At 40.5% G+C, this 23,434-nt stretch overlaps 1 protein-coding gene across 1 annotated transcript; it reads left to right on the forward strand.

The window, feature by feature from the left end:
- The first annotated feature begins 1,220 nt into the window (after nt 1–1,220).
- On the forward strand, nt 1,221–13,319 carry LOC133348502 (carbonic anhydrase 7-like). The gene is made up of 8 exons (XM_061561344.1): nt 1,221–1,687; nt 4,998–5,033; nt 5,884–6,057; nt 7,273–7,418; nt 9,071–9,163; nt 10,553–10,616; nt 11,066–11,232; nt 11,991–13,319. Exons 1-8 carry the CDS (start codon nt 1,606–1,608, stop codon nt 12,195–12,197), a joined length of 969 nt encoding a protein of 322 aa, XP_061417328.1. The 5' UTR covers nt 1,221–1,605; the 3' UTR covers nt 12,198–13,319.
- The last annotated feature ends 10,115 nt before the right edge of the window (nt 13,320–23,434 follow it).

Consider the following 23,434-nt stretch of genomic DNA (forward strand, 5'->3'; position numbering starts at 1 on the left):
TACCCGGCCGTACCCGTACCCTACCCGTACCCGGCCGGGTACGGGTATCGGGTACCTGATTGCGACCTCTGGGATGAAGCCATGTTGCAGGCGCGGGTGGGTTGACTCTAGGAACTTGAATTGTGAGAAGAGACAAGACGTTGGGAAATGAGTGACAAACGGTTACTCACCAGTGACTCACGGTCTACCCGTACCGGTACCCGGCCGCACCGGGTACGGGTAGCCGGGTATCGGGTAGGCTACGGGTATCGGGTACCCGGTTGCGACCTCTGTCACGTGCTGAGGAACTGCAGCGCTAGCATCTGGCGTAGCCCACTTCGCGAAACGCAACCATAAAATGTTATTCGTAAAAAAAAACCCTGTTCCTGCCACCATTCATGCTGATAACCCCGTCGTCGCATATTGATTTTACCTGATAATGTAACGGCGTGCGTACCCTGTACCCATTTCTCCATGCCGCATTCTGCATTGCACGCTGTCGCGTAAACAGAATACACGTGGAACCCTTACTCATTCCACTGCTTTAAACCACCACGCAGATGTACTCAATATTACTTCTTGGTATTCACTGACTCGCCTATTACTGTATACTGTATATAGAACCCGCTTTTGAACAAAAAATGTCCCCTGTATATGACACTTCTTTTGCCAACGCAGTTGACACGTTCCAATCGTGTGTGAAGTACAGCAGTAGTTCATCACGCCCGACTGCTGATGAGTACAAACATATCTAAACCGATACAGAGATTGGTTTCCAATCCATGTCAAAAAAAAATAATTCAGTGGCAAAACCTTGGTTTGAAAAAGTTACAGTATCCATCCAATACGCATGTTTCTTTCTTCCTTGATAACTCGTTGTGTTTGAATCCGAAAAGGCGTGTGTGTACCTATCAGGTGTGGGATACCACATTGATTCCAAATAGGGCACGGTATTTTTTGTTTCCCACAATTGCTCACGAAATCGGTGCCGTCGCAGGTCCAAAAATCATTAAGGAGATTACATCGAAGCAAACAAACCGGTAAGATTACCTTACTCCAATCCGCACGTGGACGAGACTGCATTGTGTTGTTGCTGCGCGCACTTGAACGCACGCTGCGCCCTCAACAACGGGGCGTGGGCGACTTGAGCGCTCTCTCTGTCCTTGCTACCGTCATCATCATCATCGCTATCATCACCAGCAGCAGCAGCAAGAGCATCATCATCGTCAATAGCATCGGATCTCGTCGCCCATTCTCCAGGAGCGCTGAGCCTGGAGGATAAATACGGCTGCGTGCGCTGAGAGCCTGCGCATTCATTCCGTCTCAGCCATACCTCCCACATCTCACCCACCCACCCACTCACCCACCCCGCTCTGTCCAGCTCTGTCTGCTACTACTACACTAGACGCACGGGCAGATACTTTGTAGAGCACGGCGGCTTACGTCAGTGTTGCAGCGCTCACTCTGCAAGCAGACGACTGCAACCTGTTGTGTACTATTACACTACTCTATCCACTATTGTTACCGGTTACTGTTCATTGTATTAGTAGGCTTACCGCGCAGGTGTTTTGTTTGTCAATCTTACCCGCGGCGTGTCAACGCAGAGAGCTCCAATAGCGGACAGAGATGTATTTCCCCGTGCTTACCGTTTGCGTGTTGGTCATCTTTGTGATTTCCAGGGTAAATCGTGCCAGTGCGTCCGGAGATGGTAAGTCTGTGTGTGTGTGTGTTCGTGTGGAAACGCGTTACATATTACTGCACTGCTGCAATACCGCAAGGGATGTTCGTTCGGGTTATTCATGTGACGTGAGCGTCTCTTAAAGAGGAAACTCCAATGGGGAATATATATTTTAATAACTATGGGCTTGTATTTTACTGCACCGTATTTCAAATCAATGCGAATGAGTGATGGCTGTAAGTGTGCCATCATCTGTTGGCAATGTTCTCTTTACGGTTGCCGTCAGATCTATTTATTTAAGATAATTACTCACCATGGCATTTTCGTGGATGAAAAGGCAAACTTGTGGGTACTGTTTTTTCATACAGTAGCTAAATTTACACTGTGAGAACTTACGGTAGGCGTGTGTTATTCCTTGTTATGATTTAAACATGTTCGTTGTGAAAGCTGCATGTGAATTGCTTTGATTTGGAACATTAAAAGCGGCATGTAAGTAGACCGGGCATAAAAAAAACTGTTACATCGGATGTGTTTTAATGTTGAATGCAATTAGTGTCGCATTGGCACGATGTCACGTGGTACCAGCTATTTAAACATAAGCTTCATTTAAAATACTGCTTTGCATCAATGTCAAATGATCAACTCGCTTTAAAGAGGTCAGAAAGCCTATTAGCATCAAACACCTCTGAAAGTTAATTGCATGGTTTAAATACAGTTCAGAGCATAACACTGCAGACGTGGGGTTGTTAAAGGTACACTCAGACAGCTTGCATTGGAAATGCTCCTTAAATTTTAACGTAATTTTACTGTGGTGGAATTCATTCTGCCATTGTTGTATTACCACGTATTAAATCATTCCCTCGTTATATGAATTGCCAATTTCTAAAACCATGCAAAGTATGTTGTCTTCTTAAAGTCGAAGACACCACAAATATCCATCAACTAAATTTCCAATTTACTTGGTTCGACCTTGACGGCCTCTTGCATTGAGATGTACAAACGTGGGCGACGAGTCGAGCTTTCCAAATCGAGCGTGGCTTTATTTGTCCACCTGTGTAGCTTGCCAAAACTTTTATTTTATCTTTCCCGGATGTGCTGCAAAAAAAAATCTGTCCAACACACAGAGGGAGCTGCAACCTGGCATTTCTCTGCACGCATTCTATTTATCTTTGGCGACCCTCGGCAAGCATTGCTTCCTCTTCTTGGTTCTTTCGGTAAAGTCACGTAGAAGGGAAGTAATTTTTATTGAGAATTATTTTATTATGTTTTATTTTTTATTATTATTTTATTATTTTCCTTCTACGTGACTTTACCGAAAGAACTAAGAAGATGAATCCCTGCAGTCACGAAAGCTTTAAATCGAAATCATTGCTTCCTTTGCTCTTTGCTGGTTTTTCCGCAAAAAAAAAACCACAGGACGGACAATAATTTGACCTCGCTTGACACGTTAGTTAACGTTTATTTAATGTATCTAGGAATAATCTTTCTGGATGGGGTAGTTATCGGAGATTGGCGAACTCCTTTAATTGACGAAATTAAGTGGGGGTGCGATGGCGCTTTCACGTGATTGGGCCCTCACGACCGTGTCACCACTGGCGGAACCAGTGGGGGGGGTGGCACGTGCCCCCCCCCCCCCAATGATCCGATCGAAATCCCTAATTTCGATCATTGGGGTTTATTAGTAATAAATAAGCATTTTGCGATCCCCACTGCCACTGTGTAGCATATTATTACGTGCCAGTGACTCTATGAGATGATAGGACAATAGTCTGTGTCCATAATTGGCAATGAGTAACGGCAAAGCAGTGATAAGTGACTCAGAATTGTGCGCAGTTGCGTATAGAGTACACGACTTCCCTGAAGGCATTCACCTTCAGCGAGCGCGATGCCGATCACACAACGCGGTTCGAATTCGACCCTCGATCGATGGCTGCACCATCGCCGCACACGCGTCGAATAAAAAGCAAGCGACAAGTCCTGACTTACTAACAACGCCTCTATCGTGTTTCATTGCTGGAGGGGTTGCCCCCCACTACCTGAAAATCCTGGCTCCGCCATTGGTATCACGTTATTGTTTCCACGAAGAGAGTGATTGCAAATGAAGCATTCGTGTCAATTGATTTGACGTGGCTTATAGGTACTTCACGTCGTGTCCGCCGGTCATGTCTGTTGCTTCGGTGAAGAATGATTGTGTGTTTTGAGTGAGAGTAAATGCATATATAAGATACACATGTAATCCATAATTAATGAGCTGTTTGCTGCACAGTAGGATTTAAACACACACACTTGCCTGGGTTCCTTGAGAACAGCATGCTGGAAAGTAATTTATACTGGCTTGTGGTTATGTAGCTCGTTTTTTTGTATTTGTCTTGTGGTTATGCAGCTGTAATACTTCACCTGCACTAATGATGTTGGCGGCATTTTGTGACAATTGTGCCAAATGAAAATATTTTTTTTGGCACTAGATTGACAAGCCCCTCGAGCTCGATCATGGTTTTATTTCATATGACACGGACGCATAGTAATGTCTGAGTGACTCGTGTACAATATAAAGACGTTCTCAAAGGGACCTTGGGCAAAAGAAGAAAAAAAATCTGATTTTTTTTTTTATAATTTGGGCCCATAAAATGTGTGCCTCGAAAGCTGAGTCGCTTCATGCATAGTGTGTGGTCAACCTCGGCTTCACAAAATTCATCAAAGCCTCGAGCCTAACACAGAAATATGTGATCACCATCATTAAACCAACCAAGTAATTTGCTTCTCGTGGCTTGCGACACTTAAGCTGTGACAATTTGGGCAAAGCCCCACTTTTGCTTACGAGTGTTGTGTGTGTGTGCTGCATAGTGCACCGCTTTTGCTGACTCCAGCCTTGGAGAGATAAATAACGAGAGCTTAAAGCAGCCAACTTAACTTCGCTGGTTATATATGTAAATTACCTTTTACTCTTCTTGGTTCTTTCGGTAAAGTCGCGTAGAAGGAAAATAATAAAATAATAAAAATAAAACATAATAAAATTATTCTCACGACGTTTCGGCCACAACGCAAACAGCCGTCTTCAGGTGGAGAACAGGTCCACCTGAAGACGGCTGCTTGCGTTGTGGCTGAAACGTCGTGAGAATTATTTTATTATGTTTTATTTTTATTATTTTCCTTCTACGCGACTTTACCGAAAGAACCAAGAAGATGAATCCCTGCAGTCACGAAAGCTTTAAATCGATATTTACCTTTTACTGTAGATAAAACTACAAAACCCAAAAATATATAATTGTCCATTGAGAAATATTTCCGTCCGATGCTGGTGAGCAATCATCATGTAGTTTGTTTGTGTTTTATTCCACAGCACATTGGTGTTATGACTCTCAGGATTCGGAATGTGGTAAGTCACACCATGCTGTCTGTCTAATTTCGCTTGTGATAAATGACATTTTTCCCTACCAATGTCACATCTTTTGTGCGTAGAAAAATTGTATTGTGATGTAACTCTTAAGCAATAAAACCTTTTTAATGTAAGAAAATGGAAATTACATCTAACATTGCCGTTTGGAGCTCTGAGCAGCAAGCGGTTTTCATTAAAAGACAATTTCATGTGAAGTAAATGAGATTTTAATTAGTGTTTCATACGAAAAAATTGTAAGGAGTCCATGATTATTTAATTGCAAAGAAAAGCAGGTTACAAACCACATTTGTTACGGTGTGCCTGTGTCCATCTACATTTAATGCTCAATTTACTGGGTGTTTGCTGCATTGTTTTTATGCACTGGTAACATGGATATGCAAATTTGCATTTAGTTTAGAATCAGGAACAATAAACATTGTATGTATATCAGAGTTAATGCATATTCTAATGTATCATTTTAGCCAAAAACATTACAACTTCGTAAACGTTTCATAATTACTAATTTGACACTCGTAAAAGTATTTAGTTTTGTAGTACATAGACATTTGCCATAATTAATATATTACGACCGTTTAACACGCAAAGCACATGTTCAAACTTATTTTTTGTACATAACTCCATTTAGTTGTAATGTTCAGCACTGGTGTTCATTTTAACATTGGTGGTAATCAGCATGAATTAATTAAACAACCCGTTTTTTTTATTGGTGCTCCACACATCCGACTATAGAGGCATAGCTAATTTTATTTGAACAACGGAAACACCATAGGCGGTATATTCGGTGGACAACGTTGTTTTTTTTATTCTATGCCATCTGCCTTTTGTGAAGGTCCAAGCAAGTGGTATAAAAACAGCCCCACGTGCGGCGGTACCAGTCAGTCTCCCATCGACATCCACACGAATAGTGTGAAACGCAACACGACGCTCCAGAAGCTCAAATTCATTGGCTACGACTCGACACCTGCTGGTGTCACGTGGTCCATACAAAACAATGGTCACACCGGTAAGGAGTTCATTTGTGTTAATTGAAAGTCTCAACTGTTCGTGATTTTTTTTTGTTTGTTATTTAAACGTGTAAAAAAAAAATGTCAAAATCCTCATCAACAGCTATGATTTATCCACTGCTGGATGAAGGCCTCCCACAAGCCGTCGCCACGTCTCGCGATAGAATAAATCCATCGGGCACCTGTTGAGACGTTTTCTTTGCTCCATCTCGGCAGTGGACGTCCTCTCGAACACACTCCCTCCTTTGGCTGCCCAACTTCATAATTAACCTTCATCACTGTCACGTTCTACCCGAGCCTACTGACCTTTTAGCCAGCGTGATGTCTCATATCCACGTGTTCCTCCTTTTCGCTCCTCGGTGCAATCCCAAGCATGCGCGTCTCCACGCTAGCGAATTCGAGAGAGAGTAAAAATTAACCCGTAAAAACAAAGTTTTTCATTATAAATCCTTTATATGCGTGTTCAATGGGCCACAACCCAGCCCACATTGGTCTTTGAAACGGGCGGCTAGAGTCCTCTCGTCCTCTGGCTTGAGATGGCTGCCACCTATGGGTCAGATGATTGTTTGCCACCATTAAGCAATTGGTAATTAAATATTTAAAAAAATTCCTAAAAGGTGTAAAATTTAGGAATTTTTTTTCACGAAAATACATTGTCACGCACAACGAGACTGTTTGCGAAATGTCAGCTCGATTGGATCACGGGAAGTGGGTTAAAAAACGACCGAAAGATTTGCACGGTCGTAAGCAAGCAAGTGAACTTAATATAAAGGATTTAAAAAATTAACCCGTAAAAACAAAGTTTTTCACTATAAATCCTTTATATGCGTGGCGGCTAGAGTCCTCTCGTCCTCTGGCTTGAGATGGCTGCCACCTATGGGTCAGATGATTGTCTGCCAGCATTAAGCAATTGGTAATTAAATATTTAAAACATTTTCCCTAAACAGTGTAAAATTTTGGAAAAAATTTTTCACGAAAATTAATTGTCACGCACGAGTCTGTGTGGAAAATGTCAGCTCGATTGGATCACAGGAAGTGGGTTAAAAAACGACCGAAATATTTGCACGGTCGTATGCAAGCACGCAAGCAAGCACGCAAGCAAGCAAGTGAACTTAATATAAAGGATAAAAAAAACAAATAACGCAAAAAACAAACGGTTGTTTGAAGTGCAAATACAAAGCCCATGCCGCCGTGCGACGCGTCTGTGCCCACAGTGCAGGTTGACTTGCAAGGGGAAATGGCCGTGAGTGGCGGTGGATTGCCAGGCACCTTCAATGCTGTCCAGATGCACTTTCACTGGGGGAACCCACACGGACCGGGATCCGAGCACACCATCAATGGCAAGCAATTCCCCGTTGAAGTGAGCGGCTTTCGCACCGCATGCAATTACCAGTTTTGCACCAATTACAATCGCAAGGGTTGTATGGGAATCTGTGGCTGGCTTTATAGATGTGCGCGCGTGCGTGCGTGTATCGCCAATGCATTCATATCGTGGGGTGAGAGATGCCGGTTAAGAATGAGTGGTGCTGTTTATTAGGGAGGTGTAATGATGCATCGATTCATCAATTTCATGTCCATTCCTAAACTCACTCATGACCAGCACATTCGATTCGCTCGTGTAAAAACTATGGGTTTTTTTATTCCTACGTGTTCTACGTATTGGGATCACTTGACCGCTGCCGACACCAGTGTCTGCTGTACCTGCTGAGCGACGCAAGTGACCATTTGATCTCGATACCGGCGTATGTTTTGCGTCGTAGGTTGTGTCAAATATATCGATAAATCACAGGCCCCTCCTCCGAACCCGATAGACCTTCAGCCAGGTTGTAGGCAGAGGACCCAGTAGGCAAGCGAGGCAAGGGCACAGGGTCGGATCCTTCACAGTTTTTAAGTAAACGAAATGCCTCGTCGAATTGTCTGACACTTGAAATGGGCTAAATCTTTTAAATGTTAGGTACACCACCTAACCCATTCAATAACAAGGTGTCTGTGGATGTGTAGCATCAAGCGACTCAGCCCATCGGCATTTACGATGTCGAGATAACCTAAGCTAACTGTGAGATATATCGGTCCGGGCATCGGCTGAGTGGGTGGGCGAAGTCGGGGTCATTTGAACGTCAAGGCGCCCTTGACACCATTGAAGATTACCTCCGCCATCGTCAGCCAGCTCCAGGAGGTTACCACGGTCTCCACCACATTGCATATGAATTAAAAACAATCAAGCAATGAATTTCGATTTAAAGCTTTCGTGACTGCAGGGATTTATCTTCTTGGTTCTTACGGTAAAGTCACGTAGACGGAAAATAATAAAATAATAAAAATAAAACATAATAAAATAATTCTCACGACGTTTCGGCCACAACGCAAGCAGCCGTCCTAAGGTGAAGACCAGGTCTGTCGGGGAGACAGCGTCTGAATTAATTCCCCCGACAGACCTGGTCTTCACCTGAGGACGGCTGCTTGCGTTGTGGCCGAAACGTCGTGATAATTATTTTATTATGTTTTATTTTTATTATTTTATTATTTTCCTTCTACGTGACTTTACCGAAAAAACCTAAAAGAAAAACAATCAAGCAATGATGTCACGATCCTGAATCGCGACAAATCAATAAATCTCAGCGTGGGTGAAGCCTTACACCCCCTACTGCTTGCGTACAAAAAGTTGGTGCAATCCTCGCCTCATTGTTTCCATAAAATGTGTCGTGCTTGCTTGTATTGATTCATAATTGTGAGGGGAAAACATGCAAACAACTTCCTTCCACAACTTTACCAAGTATTGCCCAACGAATTGTTTGATTGCCTGCATAGTGGTTTGCAAAACAATAGCATTGCTTCTATTGTTTTTCTGAGGGGAAGAAATTAAACCATGACGTCTAGCGTATACATTAACTTGTATTTTTTTAAGCAAAGGAATAGTTGAGCAGTTTTCTTGACGTTGCTTTTTATGTTTGTATATCTTGGTTATTTTGAGGCTAACAGTCTTTCATTTCTCTTTTCTCCTCCTTTTTGTAGCTTCATATTGTTCACTATAACGCCAAGTACTTGACCTTTGACGGAGCAAAGAATGAAAAGGATGGATTGGCCGTTCTTGGCTTCCTATATGCAGTAAGTTGATTTTATATGTGCACCCATCATTGTTGGGCTGTTTGCGTGCACAGTTGGCATGCGTGTTCTTTTCTCGTGTCCTCCTTGAGGACGACCGTTCTCGGCCTCGAGGTCGGCTCGAGGACATTTTCCCAGGGGTCGTCCTTGACCTTGACATTGGGGGGGGGGGGGGGTGGCCTCAGGGGGTGGTGGCCGGGATCCGAGAACTCCAAGAGGAATATAAAATCCACGTGGTCACGTGAATTTTTCTCCGGGTCCTCCGTTTTTTTTTCTTCTTCTACATTTTAGAAACATTTAGTTTTTAGCGTATTTGCTTGCTATAAATGTGTACGTGATAAGCCGCTTTATTGTTTGTGGCCAGGTCGCTTCTGAAACAGAGCTAGATAGCTCTGGGTCTTACCTGGTAAATTGTAATTAGTTTAATAGTTTAACTGATCTTGGCTGGACTTAACACTGGTCTCCTTGCCTTGAATTCAAGACTGTTTATTTTTCATTTTTCCACCTGTTCATTAAAAAAAATAGTTTTCAGTCGTTATATGATGCATTAGTATTCCATAAGTGAAGCCCATTGTATGTTTATTTTACTTTGAATATCAATATTATATAACCACGAGCTTTTTTTGCCCGTCCAAGGACTGGTGTATATTGCAGTAAATCTGAAATATTCAATAGAAAAATTGTTCAGCTCATGATTATTAATGAGGGGGGGGAGGTTGCCCCATGTGGAGTGACGTCACTCACTAATGGTTATTGGGGAGGGGTGCGGCATGTGGAGTGACGTCACCCGCTTATGATTATTAAATGAGGGGAGGTGTGCAGCATGTGGAGTGCGCGACCTTCTTGTGCGTTACTGTAAATTGCCACGTGGGCATGCATATCAATGAAGCGGGGGGGGGGCTCTATGCAGTGACGTCACGCACGGATGTAGCACTGTGCTGCGTAGATTTATTTTTTAGCGTCACTTTCTGCAAAGAAACGTCATTTGAAGCGACTTTGCGTAATAAGTAATTAAATTCAGATCGACCTTCCTCTGCGTTAGTGTAAAAATCCACCCGCTCATGAATATTAATGAGGTGGGGTGGGCCTCATGCGGAGTGACGTCACGCGCGGGACGGACAGACATTTTTGGGTGATTATAGTAGGTAATGCAAACGATTCTGGCCATGAATAGTGCATGTGGACACTTTTTTGAAAAACTTGTGGCTCTAAACATTATTGCGTACATGCTAATACAGGTTGTCCTCGCCGTGCACATTTCTAGAGTTGGCAAGAGAGTGACATGCACAAAAGACGTGGTTGACATCATTGAAAACAACTTAAAAGAGCAGCATATATGTGATGTTTTTTTCAGTGCTTTCATCTTAAAACTCTCTTTCTTCTTTATTAAAGGTCGGACCAACAAACAACAATTATAACACCATCATCAATGCGCTACCCAGTGTGGCAAACCAAGGTATGTCGTTGACAGAGATGTCCGCTCCAGAATATATTATAGTACTCATAATATGTAATGATGAGGGGTGGGGAGGCGTAGGTCAAATTAAGGAGAATTGGGACACTGAATCGTGCACCTAAATTAAATTATCAGCAGGGTCAACATAAATGGTGAGTGATAGCTCAACATCAGTGGTGAGTGATGACTCAACATCAGTGGTGGGGCTCCCCCTTCACGACCTGGTGAAGCCTTCATCTGGCAGTGGATAGATAATGGCTGTTCACGACACGAACTGTATATGAATGTACGTTGTATGTGGAAATAGTTTTATTAGTACCGTGTATGTATAAATAATAATGTTACTGGTTAATCACAAATAATCCCCGAAGTATTTTAATGTTTCACTGTCGGCAGGGTTGGCTGTTAATGTGTTCTCCTTTGCGTTTATGCCTTTTTCATTTCTGCAGGCCAGAAGCTCAATTTTTCGTCCACGTTTAATTTGGACAATTTGCTTCCATCGTACGTTAACATGAGTAAGTATTACCGGTATTCTGGATCGCTCACCACTCCTGGCTGCGGGGAAGTGGTTACTTGGACAGTATTCGAAGAGCCCATTATCATGGATGAAAATCAGGTTTGAAAATGCCTTTTTTTTTACCTCCTTATTATTTAGATTTGTATACGAACAATTACGTGGGGTGGAGAGGGGTAGGAAGTGGACTGCTGATCTGCATTCGATTCCTGGCTGTGGGTGAAGTCGGTGGCGAGTGATATTTGAACCAGTCCTGGATCTCGACCAACTTGCACTGACAAAAGTGGTGACGTATAATGAAATAACCACCTTGACTGCCCATGGTGCAGGGAGCACTTCATCCAGCAGTGGACTGTCAGAGGGCTCTACATTTTTAATACATTTACATAATCTATATATACATATACTGGTAGAAATAATACTTCTCCCGTGAACTGCATTGCTGACAATGATGACATGCCTCTCTAAAATCATGATGTGCACACAGACACGTGACAATTTTCCCCCCCCACCACCCCACAGAGTTGCAACGCCATTTTGGAGTTGCAACGTGATTTTAAGAATCTATTCGTTTATCATTGATACCATCCCGATTTATATTGTTTAAGATTTTATTCCTCTCATTTCTGTGACTGTGTCCATGCCATTATCCATTTTACATCAGCATATAATTTGCATAACTTCGAACATTTTCTGTAATGGATTCTCACATGCACAACTCAATGGGTGTCATTCGTGTAAAAATACATTTGTATCTAATAAGCGCTGAATCGTTACTGCTAAGTATGTGTTCCAGACATGTGATCATTCATGTATGTTTTTTGTTCATACGCGACTGTTTTGTGCTTCGCTTCATACAGATTAAGAAGTTCTCCACTGTGTTTTTCTCCACGAAAGAAGACCCACAGCAGACACTCATGGTGAATAATTTTCGCCCGGCGCAAAAACTCAACTCGAGGATCGTGTACGCATCTGAGACGGCCACCGTTGGTTCTGCTGTGCCTCTCGTTGTCAACAAGTTGACCCACGCCGCTGGCCTTTTCCTTCTTGCTATTGTTTTGTATTGAGACGGACCAACGTTTTAATGTTCGATGACCACTTTTTACACCAACTGAGCAGTTTCTAAATATTTCATTGGCACACACCCACACTTCATTAAGTTTTATGTCCGATTTATTTTACCTTGAAAATACTTGATCTTAGTGGAATTATTACTTTAATACACCACACATCACTTCCGTATGCAAATACGCTAAATATGCCACGTCTCTAAACAGGGCGATTAGATTGTTTTGAGAACGGTGATGTCAAACAATGTCACCAGCCTAATATCGGGATGCTTGGAAAAGTCCACGGTATTATCATATTTTATACTGCATGTTCTATATTGATATTTGGGGTAAATATGTTAGCAAAAAGACGGGTGGTTTTTTTTCATTGGAGCACACTTTTGTTGGGAACCGTCTGAAATATCTTACCTGTTATATCACAACAATTAAATATAATTATAGGTATACTTATTTCCACACGTGTGTATTTATTTAATGTAATGTAGTACTTGTATCGTGAGGACTGTTTGATTTTTAGCAAATGATGGGACAATCTAGAGAAGGTGATGATAGTTGTATTGATTGCTAGAGACTGACAATTGAAATGAGTGGGGGGGAAACATTTTTGTAATCCTTTGCTGTGAACCAAAATTTACTTTTTCGGTGCTGATTAAAATTAACACGCATCAGATTGTGTTTATTGGAAACAATCTGCTTTTTTTTTTGTTTTAACCAGTCTTAAAATTTATTATTAATAAACGTGCTGTTTAAATCATGAAAAATCGTATTTAAGTTTTAAAGCGGTGACGAATAAAGTACAAATAAAAATTATGAGAGAAAAAACCCAATAAAAATACAGTAGATTAGTAATATTAACAACTTGTGATAATAAAGGGAAGGCTTTCTCATTGATCTGTGGAATTGTTTGGGACTTGTTGAATATGAATGATACTTAATGCACGGTTGAAAGGGTGGATCAGGCTCCATCAGAAGAAGCGGCGTGATTTGTCTTTGCTGAAGTGCGGCTTGCAGCTGTCATCTATCGGTCAGAGAAGATCGAGGCGACTGTCACTTTGGTTAAAATTCAATTCTTTTGAGCCCAAATAAAGTTTCGGGATGAATGGAGGACACCTTTCTATACAGCAAATGTGTGTCGTCCTTTTATTTTCCTGTACATTATTGGGGCTGTATGTGCTTTAGAGTGAATTCAATTACATTGCTGAAGAAATCATTTTAGACGAGTAACGTGTGTTAGTTTATTTTTAAAGGGTTTAAACAAGTCTTACGCAATTTTGAGTTTTGCTTCGCTTCAGTTTTGTTTTACAACATAATTACCACATCTACAAGGGCAATAAGTTGGATTTAAAGATTTTAAAATATTTATAAAACGTTCCGCAAACAGATGAGGCTTATTTGTAATCCAATGGGCGATGGTGGTGGTGTGGGCCCGTAATCCAGCACTGTGGAAGCAGCGACGGCGTGGGCGGGGGGTTGGCAAATTACACAAACATTGCAAAACGCCTTTCTTGTGGGCATCAAGGTGCCATACCCTGGCTCGCCATGATAAGGCAATAGAGAAAACGAACTAATGTCCATCTGTTTCCATCTAATAGGGGTTTCCCCCTTTTTTCTGGCAACAAAACTGATACCTTTTGCAAGGAATCATGCTTACATTAACCACAATACTTGCAGTCAAATGCAAACACAAAACAGTATTGTGGTTAATGTAAGCATGATTCCTTGCAAAAGCTATCAGTTTTGTTGCCAGAAAAAAGGGGAAACCCCCTATTAGTAAATTTTGGTACTGGCAAAGGAGGTCCCATGATGCATGTTTTTTTTTTTTTATTCCGGGTGGTGCCGTCTTCTTCCACGTATAAACACACATACTTTGGCTCAAAACGTATTTAAATAGAAACCTAATGCAAGAACCTCAGGAAAAAGACTCCGAAGCCTGAGTGCGGCTTTCCTGGATAAATAAGTAATGATAATGTTTTATTTAAAATGACAAGTGCATTTGTATGGTCTGCTATAGTAAGAAAGGGCTTGATGAGCTAAATGTTGCTAATAACGCGTCACTGAATTCAAACTGGCCCAGGGATTGTTTTTTGTAAACAAACTTTACTGGGAAAGTGAATTTGGATGGCCCTTAAACTGATGGATAATACCCCATGAGTGAATTGGCAAGCCCCTTACACAGTTATTTTTCTGAATTTTTTTACGGTGAAATTATTCTTTGTTTTTACTCAATCTTAGGGCAGGTATTGTTGATCTACATTAAAATAATTGAAAAACTAGAAAGTTTTGATTTGTATTCGTATCGAATGGCCTGAAACCTCAATTCGATAATAGTGGTTTAGACAAAGACGTTGTTTTGGCAAGTTGAGATATATGAGCAAATGTAATGAAAGTGGTAAAAATATAGTGGCTTATATGCTTGCTTTATATTGGGGTTTAGTTTGACTTTAAATATCCAATTACAGTGATAATATTTCCTAACATTACACTTTATTTAAAAAAAAAAGTTCGTGCAATTGATGTTGGTCGTGTGCATTTCACTGTGTTCTGCATTCTCAAAAAAGTACATTGTTTGATGAGGATGTGGCTATGTGACTCAGAGGGCAGATGCCCGAGCCAGCACCACTGAGATCCTGGCTTCCAACCCAGGCACTCGCCTCTGAATAAAACAGGCACTCAAGTGGAGCGAGTTGATTTTCTCAGCCCAGTCATCAACGACTGCAATATATATAGACTGTATCCGTCACATTAACATCACACGCAAAAAAAATCACTTAGCTAAATTCCAGCTGTGAGATTAAAATATTGGCTTGAATGTTACGCAACACATTTCAGTAGCTAATGAAACGCCCTTCCTTTTCATACACTCTTCACGGATAAGGACAGCGAAGTCACCCTATTACCCGTGAGTAATTCATGGGTATTGACCATATATTGTCCCCAGTATGCGCTTCGTGACAATTAATTATGGCTGATGATGACTCCTATTTACAAAGTGATCAAACTCAGTGTAAGGTTTTAAAATTAATGTATGAAACAAAATAAAGAAATACATTTTACTTGAGAAATGACGTGCAATGTGTTCACATTTTATGCTACACTTTGTAGCACAGAGTATCATATGTGGCTGTTGAAGAATGATTTGAAGGTTTGATAGATGTGTTGCATTTGTTTTCCAATCTGCATGGCAATGGGTCTGCCGAGAGCCAGTTTTACATTAGATGTAATTAGTTTATTACACAATTTCATGTGTAATAATGCAATGAAATGTATTGTAATTTAAAATGGCAAAAAGGTCTAATAACCCTCCTTTGTGTAACCGTTAAACATTTAAATGGCTCCCGATGCTGAAAAATTTTCAGACTAGGACATAGACTGAACATAATAAGCATGGCAACTTAAACTGATTTTTGTTGACTTCATTCAACATTTTTTACATCCACATGTTTGGGCCCGATGTGCAGTTGCAATTTAACTGCTGTCTAAATATATACCATCTCAACGCATTTCTCACTTTTATATTTTATGCAAACGGTGTTTCTCATGCATTTTGTCATTTTCAACAATGTTCATGTTCACGTTACGGTGCAGCCTTGCAAGAGCTTGCTCACGCTACTGCTGGCAGAAAGGCCTCCATCAGAGCGAGTTCTAGAGAGCACATTGAGAGTGTATTTTGCCTAATCTTCCACACTATTGTATATATAACACATAGGTTTTCGCGACCAAAATTATTCATAATAAACGTTTTGGGTTTAGATCGCGTTATTTATAAATGTGTCGTAACCCTCCACCACCCGACACGGCCAATCAGTAAAAAAGTGTCACGTTGACAAAAGACAAATAGTTCACTGCTTTAGCCCACCGGTGTGGCGAATTGCCCGATGATGCTGGATGCAATTACCAGCGAAACGTCGTACTCAAATTGTAAATGTTGTGGTTTCACGCTTCAACACACCGGTGGGCTAAAGCAGTGAACTATTTGTCGTTTGTCAACGTGACACTTTTTTACTGATTGGCCGTGTCGGGTGGTGGAGGGTTACGATACATTTATAAATAACGCGATTTAAACCCACGTTGATTATGAATACTATTGTATATATGTTTCAATAGCTACTTCTGGGTGAGTATTCGTTTTAATTGGGTTATTTCGAACAATTTAGTGTGAACGAGGTTCAAATGAAAGCAAATAATCTGCAACTCTTGGGCCCTCAGCACATGATGCACACTTAATAGATATATTACGTATGTTTGTTAACAATACTTTTTTTTTATTAATAACTGGTTTATGAATGTATGTATTCATTTATAAAATTACAAACATCATGAACCTATGAGCACTATGACTATGGTGGGTCAGTGGCGAAGTTGTGGGGTGGAGTGGATGTATAGTACAGGCTCGACTCCTGGTCCTGGTTCCCCACAATGCAATTCACCATTCCTCAATGGTCATCGTGGTGAGTCAAACAACGCTAATAACCAATGGCATGGGTAAGCCTTCATAGAGCGTATGATTGACAATTGGCTGTATATTATTACAGTAAATCCCTAAAAAAACCCACGGAAATGTGGGGTAGCGTGTCTTGTGAGTCTGTAATTTGTGGTACACGGTGATGTTACTCCAGAAATCTGTGCCGAAAATGTGCCAATTTTCGTGGATTTTGGGAGTTTTTACCCTCCGTGGCGCCAATCACTCCCGATCAAACGTGGATTATAGAATATTCGCCACCCACGGATTATGAGTGTTGCCGTGCACGAATGGCAGAGATGCCGAAGATTCAGGATTGATGGATGATTGGAGGACAGATTTTAGGAGTTCTATTGTATTATAATAATCATAATTTTAAATAATTTAAACATGTAATCTGCACAATATTCGCTCATTCTCGTACAGACGAAAGGACTCAGAGGTGTGAGGAACAACAGACGGGTGGGAACGGCTGCACATTTATCTTGTTTCCCTGCAGTTAAAATGTGATAATTATTCAGTACAATCTCCACCGTAAAATATGACAATTATGTGGATCTCTTTCCAAGGAGTCCACCTTGTCCACCAAACGTACAGCTTTCCAGAAAAACATCCACAATTAGCACGGTTGGCTATGCACGGTGCGAAAGAAGTTCAACATATGATAATTGTTTTTTTACCCTTCTATCTGGCAACAAAACTGACACCTTTTTTACAAGGAGTCATGTTTACATAGACCACAATACCTGCAGCCATAATGCAAACAAAAAACATAACTCTGATAATGTGCACTGTCCTTGAAGTTGATTGGTCCACACCCGAGACAGCTTTCCTTAGAGCCTAGTCTCAGATGGGTTGGACCAGATGACGCCAAAAGGCGCACAACTCAAAGACAATGCACCATCAGAGTATGAGAGCTCGGGGTAAGCATTTACACCATTGGAACCTCATTTGCCAGTAAAAATATGATAATAGTTTTTTTACCCTTCTATCTGGCAACAAAACTGACACCTTTTTTACAAGGAGTCATGTTTACATAGACCACAATACCTGCAGTCATAATGCAAACAAAAAACATAACTTTGATAATGTGCACTGGCCTTTTGGCGTCATCTGCTCCAACCCATGTGAGACTAGGCTCTAAGGAAAGCTGTCTCGGGTGTGGACCAATCAACTTCAAGGACAGTGCACATTATCAGAGTTATGTTTTTTGTTAGCATTATGACTGCAGGTATTGTGGTCTATGTAATCATGACTCCTTGTAAAAAAGGTGTCAGTTTTGTTGCCAGATAGAAGGGTAAAAAACCAATGATCATAATTTTTTACTGGCAAATGAGGTTCCAAAGTTCAACATACATACATGCGTACAATGCAACCTACAGATTTTTGCACAAATACTCAACAGCTACGCCATGTCGACAGCCAAGCAAGCGTGAATACATAACCAGTTTGGTGTTTTTTGGCTCTTCATTGTTCTTGGTGCTGCAGCTGCAATTATTTCACTTCTTGTGCATAACAATGAGTGTCAAGTCATGAATGCAGCAATAATATTTTAAAACAAAACTATGCAGTCTCCGTTTTCCAATTAGAGTGCTTACTGTGACTGCAATAACATTGTAAAAGCCAGTGTTAATTGTTGTTAAATTGTACCGTGGGTACTTTACTAAATACGTTGCCATTGTATCAAAAAACCAACATTTGGCCACGTTTGGTAAAAAAAACAAAGAAGTACAATCACAAATTTAGACCAGTGCTTGCTGAACTTAAAAATTTCGATTTAAATCTTTCGTGACTGCAGGGATTCATCTTCTTGGTTCTTTCGGTAAAGTCACATAGAAGGGAAATAATAAAATAATGAAAATAAAACATAATAAAGTAATATAATATACTAATATAATAACATTATTTTATTATGTTAAAAAAAATTAAACATAATAAAATAATAAAATAAAATAATATAATCATATAACAATATTATTTTATTATGTTTTATTTTTATTATTTTATTATTTCCCTTCTACGTGACTTTACCGAAAGAACCAAGAAGATGAACTTAAAAATGCAAAGACTAATCTGCAAGGGATGGTGATGATTATGCTTCTTCTTGCTGTTGGTGATGATGATGATAATGATAACTATTAATTACATATAATTGTAATATTTGGAGAGAAAAATACGTTTATGTACTAATTCCAAAAGTCTATACATTTAGAAGTGCTCATCCATGTATTTATCTGAACACTCAATTTACTACAAATGTGACTCTTGAACTCAACACATTCATCAATCGCACTGCCCCTAAAATGAATATATGCATGTAATAGGCGATTACATGTATATATTGGATTTGTAAGCAGAAGCGAATGAGCAGATGATCTGGAAATGTTATTGCATTGAAACTTTGTTTCATGTATTGTTTATCCCTGGGTGTACTTTTTTTTTTTACAAAGGGGGCGGTGATGCAGTGCGCTACGAAACCAGGGATCCGAGTTCGACTCCTGCTCATGGCCAACACCAGTGTCGATTATTAATTATCTGAGCTGGTCACGGGCCTCCCCCAGGTCGACTCAGCCTCAAATGAGTACCTGGTGCGATGTATAAACATCGCTACTAGAGGACGAATGCGGCCGGGCGTGGTGCTGGCAACCCATCCCTCGTGTACCGTGTTTGCCCTCACAAGTGCTCGCGAATAGCACTTGCCCCAACAATTTTTGAGGCTAGGTGGGGGATCTTTGTCTTTGTGTCTTTGTTCATCAAGGATGTATAGTGTGAGGATGTTCCTTCAACTTGTCATATTTCCACATCCTGTCGATGGGTGTGCTTGTATATTGAACAAAAATAGTGTGTTGTTATCTACCCTTTCATACGTAGACAACGAGTATTCTCCAGTGTTTAACATTGTTTTCACGAACAAATCCTGAGGGTTTTGCATGGAAATGGGAAATGGGATTCAAAATAGGAATCAGTGTGTGGATTATAACATATTCTAAGAGGTGGTGGGGGCTTGGGGAAACCTTCATCTAGTGGTGGTTTGATCATGGCTGATGATGATAATGACTCAAACTCGTAATGTAATTTAATGTTTGGATAATTGTGCTTCACATATGTACATTGCGTGTTGGCAGTTCACAGCTTGACTCGAGGTTGCTGTATTGCTATGTAGAATAATTTTCTCAAATATTTACGTGAAATTGGGTAACATAGTATGCAAAATGAAATGGATTTCTCTATGTTGATGTGAAAACATCTATAGTTCGGGAAAATTATATTTTTGGTAGAATATAGTAATAGAGGTTTTTTGGGTTAGATCGCGTAAATATATAAATGTGTCGTTAAACCCACCACCACCCGACACAGCCAACTAGTAAGGGTTGGCACGTAAACAGAACGTGGCCAATTCGTCACCAGTACAGCACCACCGGTGTGTTGGAGAGCAAAGCCACAACATTTACAATCTGAGTACGACGTTTCGCCAGTAATTACAACTAGCTTCATCAGGCGACAGCCATATTTGTGGAGAAGTCTGTTTTGTTCCTTATATAGAGGCGTAGATGTGGTGACCACGCTTCTGCGCTCTTGCGCCACGTGGGGGGGGGGGGGGGATTACTCAGGCAACGTACATGATGCATGTGCATTATGCGAGCCCTTTGAACTTGTCATTACTGTCAATTGTGTTTATTAAAATAGCCGTACCAACGGTAATCCCTATTGAAGTAAGCTGCCCTTTGTAGGCATGCATTTCAATAATGCATTATTTGATGGTTCGCTCACACATGCAGCACTAAGGCGGTAGCTATGCAAACGGTTAAAGTTATTTTTATTTCTTTCAATTTCGATAGATTATATAATTAGTCTTGGCCAGTAGTAGCTAGTTTGGCACAGAACTTCAACATTATCAAAATCAATTGAGAGTCCTTGTTGGCACGCGTGTTATGCTACTGCTGAAAGTTGTATTTGATATTATTTTCGTCTTGTGCTGATAATTCGTCCTGTTTGCCCAAAATAACATTTACCACACGTGCAGTTAATCCTGTACACACCTTCTGTTGATAGTTTCGGTAATACATCTTTTGTACCAGGTATGAATTTCTGTATTTTATGCACCGTGCCAAATCTGACTCGGATGTTTTGTTTTTCCAAACGTCTGGGTAATTTATCAGTTACTTCCGCAATGTACGGTATCTTGATCGTTTTAATTACTTGGGCAGTTTCAATGCTCGTGTTATTTGATTTGGTTTTGGCATTCAATGCCTTGTTGATTTGTGCATCATTGCAACCATTCATTTGCAGCGCTTCTTTAACATGTTGAATTTCACTTCTCAGACTGTCCCCATTTCACACTTTCTTAGCTCGATGAATGAGCGTCTTGATAAGAGCAGATTTCTGTGCAGGGTGATGGTGTGACTCTGCATTCAGATAGGCGTCAGTATGCGTTTTCTTTCGGTAAACACTGTGTGTTATTTTACCATTTCGATCAATCCAAGATGTGTAGAGCACCATATTCAGCAAAACGCTGAGACATAAGTGCCGTTGGCACAAAGATAATAACCTAAATTAAACGACACAGAAAAGAAAATTAATGTGTTTAGTCCGGTCTTCAAAGCACCGATTGCCGTGGTTGAACGGACTTTAGCTGGTAGGAACTGTTCCAGACTGACTGGGGTTGCAGATTAAGGTCTTCCTTCTACTGTCCTACGCTGAGTGGATTTTATACCCCGCAGGTCCATACCAGATGAGTATAGGCTTCGTGATGGTACATATGGATGGATGGCATTGCTTAGGTAGGTCGGTTGACCAGCTGTCTTTGTTATAAAAGCGAGTCGTGGTGCGACCTTGAACTTCAAGGTTCAAGTTCATTTATTCGGTATAGCCCTGTGAGCCATTTGGCTCTTGAATCGGGTGCAACCGCAACAAAAAAAAAACATGAACAAAAAACATCTTAAAGTGAATATGTGACTGAGTGCAAACAGAAAATCCAAGAAAAGACAGCAAAATATTGACTCTTGTATACACTGCTAACTACTGCAGCTCCTTCAAAACTTTTACAATTATGATAGTAAAAAAATAAGTCCATGCTCGGCTGGTTTTTTCAGTGTTCTAAACTTCATGACTTAAATGACAATGCATTTAATTAATGATAATTCCAATGATGCAAAATGCCATTCAATCAACAGTACAAATTAATTCCCAATGTGGGAAATTTACCACAACGTTAGAATATTTTATGCTATAAATGAGAAATATGCGCATGAATGCTGCGAGTGCAACACATTAATATTGTACCGCAACATTAACGATGGCGTGAAAAAAAGTAACGGTTCGGTCAATATACCGCATTTACATAATATTTAGTCAAATGTTATGCATGGTTTGTAGATAAAGATGAAAAACTATTCAACCGTTCTTTCATTTTAAAAGTATACAACATCGACAAAGACGATCTACCGTATTCATGAATGCGTTCTATTAGACAGATACATTGTACTTTTGGTGTATACTAACGTGTGAAAACAGACAGCAATTGGACAGGAGCAGTCCAGACATCTTTTTATGGAAATTCCCCGTAGGCCAATGTTCTTAGCACTCAAAACAAGATCTATTGGTTTGTTTTCTGGAGTGACCGATACTCCTCTGCAGCCCACTGGAAAAAGCAGATTCCTTGTTAGCGCTCACGAAATAAATGTCCTTCACAACCCGAGCTGACAGCAGTGAAATCTCCGTAAGGTATGACTTCTCACTTAGTAGAACGCAGTGGAGTGAAAAAAAATCCATTGAACTTAAATTTGGAAACATTTATTTCCTAGTGTAGAGCAGTGTAGAAAATGAGAGTCGAAAGATGTATTTAATATGAACTTGAATTAAATCAGTGTAGAATGGACGGTTATATTTTTTATTGTCATGAGAATTGGCGGTACACGTGTGAGCGATAACACGGTATTATATATATATAGTATATACACACACAGAGAGACTCACTGTCTTTCAACAAAAGTGCTTATTAAGCCAATAATTCAAAGAAAGACATATTTTCCCAGAGTGTGTATTATAATCTTAGTCAGCAGAGTTGTCTTGGTTTGGTGGTATTGGACCGTGAAATCAATTCAGCTCACTTTCCAAATGCCTTCTCTTTGCAATAGAAAATAAAAACAGAAATCCATGAAAACTCATACAACCCAACTATATATATAAAACTATAATACTTAACAAGATACATGCATATTTTATGGATCGTAAACTATTTTGTAAACAAACATTTCTGCCAGCATTTATATTTCATTGGAATGTTATGCTTGTGTAATGATGATCCATGGTTGATATTTTTAGCCTGGAAGGATCAACACGGAGAAAAACGTACACTCAAAATATTCCCTATTGACCACGTACGTCTGTCTCATTTATGAATCAAAACAGTTATTTTCAGAAAGTGACATTCACACTCTCCAATTACAAAAATGCCGAGAGCCCATAGAAGTGCGATGTGACATGGAATAAGTAGAGGAGGAGTAGGAGGAGGAGGCGACAACGCTATAGGGGTGAGCAAAGAATTGAGCAAGCAGAATAAGGAGGCAACAGCTACATGCCATGCAAATAATCGATACACTCCTCCATTGATCTTAAACACATTGTGCTGCCAATTACTTTCTGTCCTGGCGGTGTAAATACCACAAATGTTGCACCGAGGAGTCATTTGCCTCTGTAGGAGGCGGCCGTGTTTGCAGTCAATTTGGCTGCCAAATCCCAGCGCTAATTATTTAGCTTTGTGACTCACGTGTCC

Source organism: Lethenteron reissneri, chromosome 27 (genome assembly GCF_015708825.2).
Source record: "Lethenteron reissneri isolate LAM-NWPU_2019-01 chromosome 27, ASM1570882v1, whole genome shotgun sequence".
NCBI classification, from domain to species: domain Eukaryota; kingdom Metazoa; phylum Chordata; class Hyperoartia; order Petromyzontiformes; family Petromyzontidae; genus Lethenteron; species Lethenteron reissneri.

Excerpts from the sequence above, each read along its gene's own strand:
- LOC133348502 (XM_061561344.1), top strand. The coding sequence starts at position 1,606 with ATGTATTTCCCCGTGCTTACCGTTTGCGTGTTGGTCATCTTTGTGATT. Across the intron at positions 6,058-7,272 it reads ACAAAACAATGGTCACACCG|TGCAGGTTGACTTGCAAGGG; the intron begins GTAAGGAGTTCA and ends CTGTGCCCACAG. Across the intron at positions 7,419-9,070 it reads GCAAGCAATTCCCCGTTGAA|CTTCATATTGTTCACTATAA; the intron begins GTGAGCGGCTTT and ends TCCTTTTTGTAG.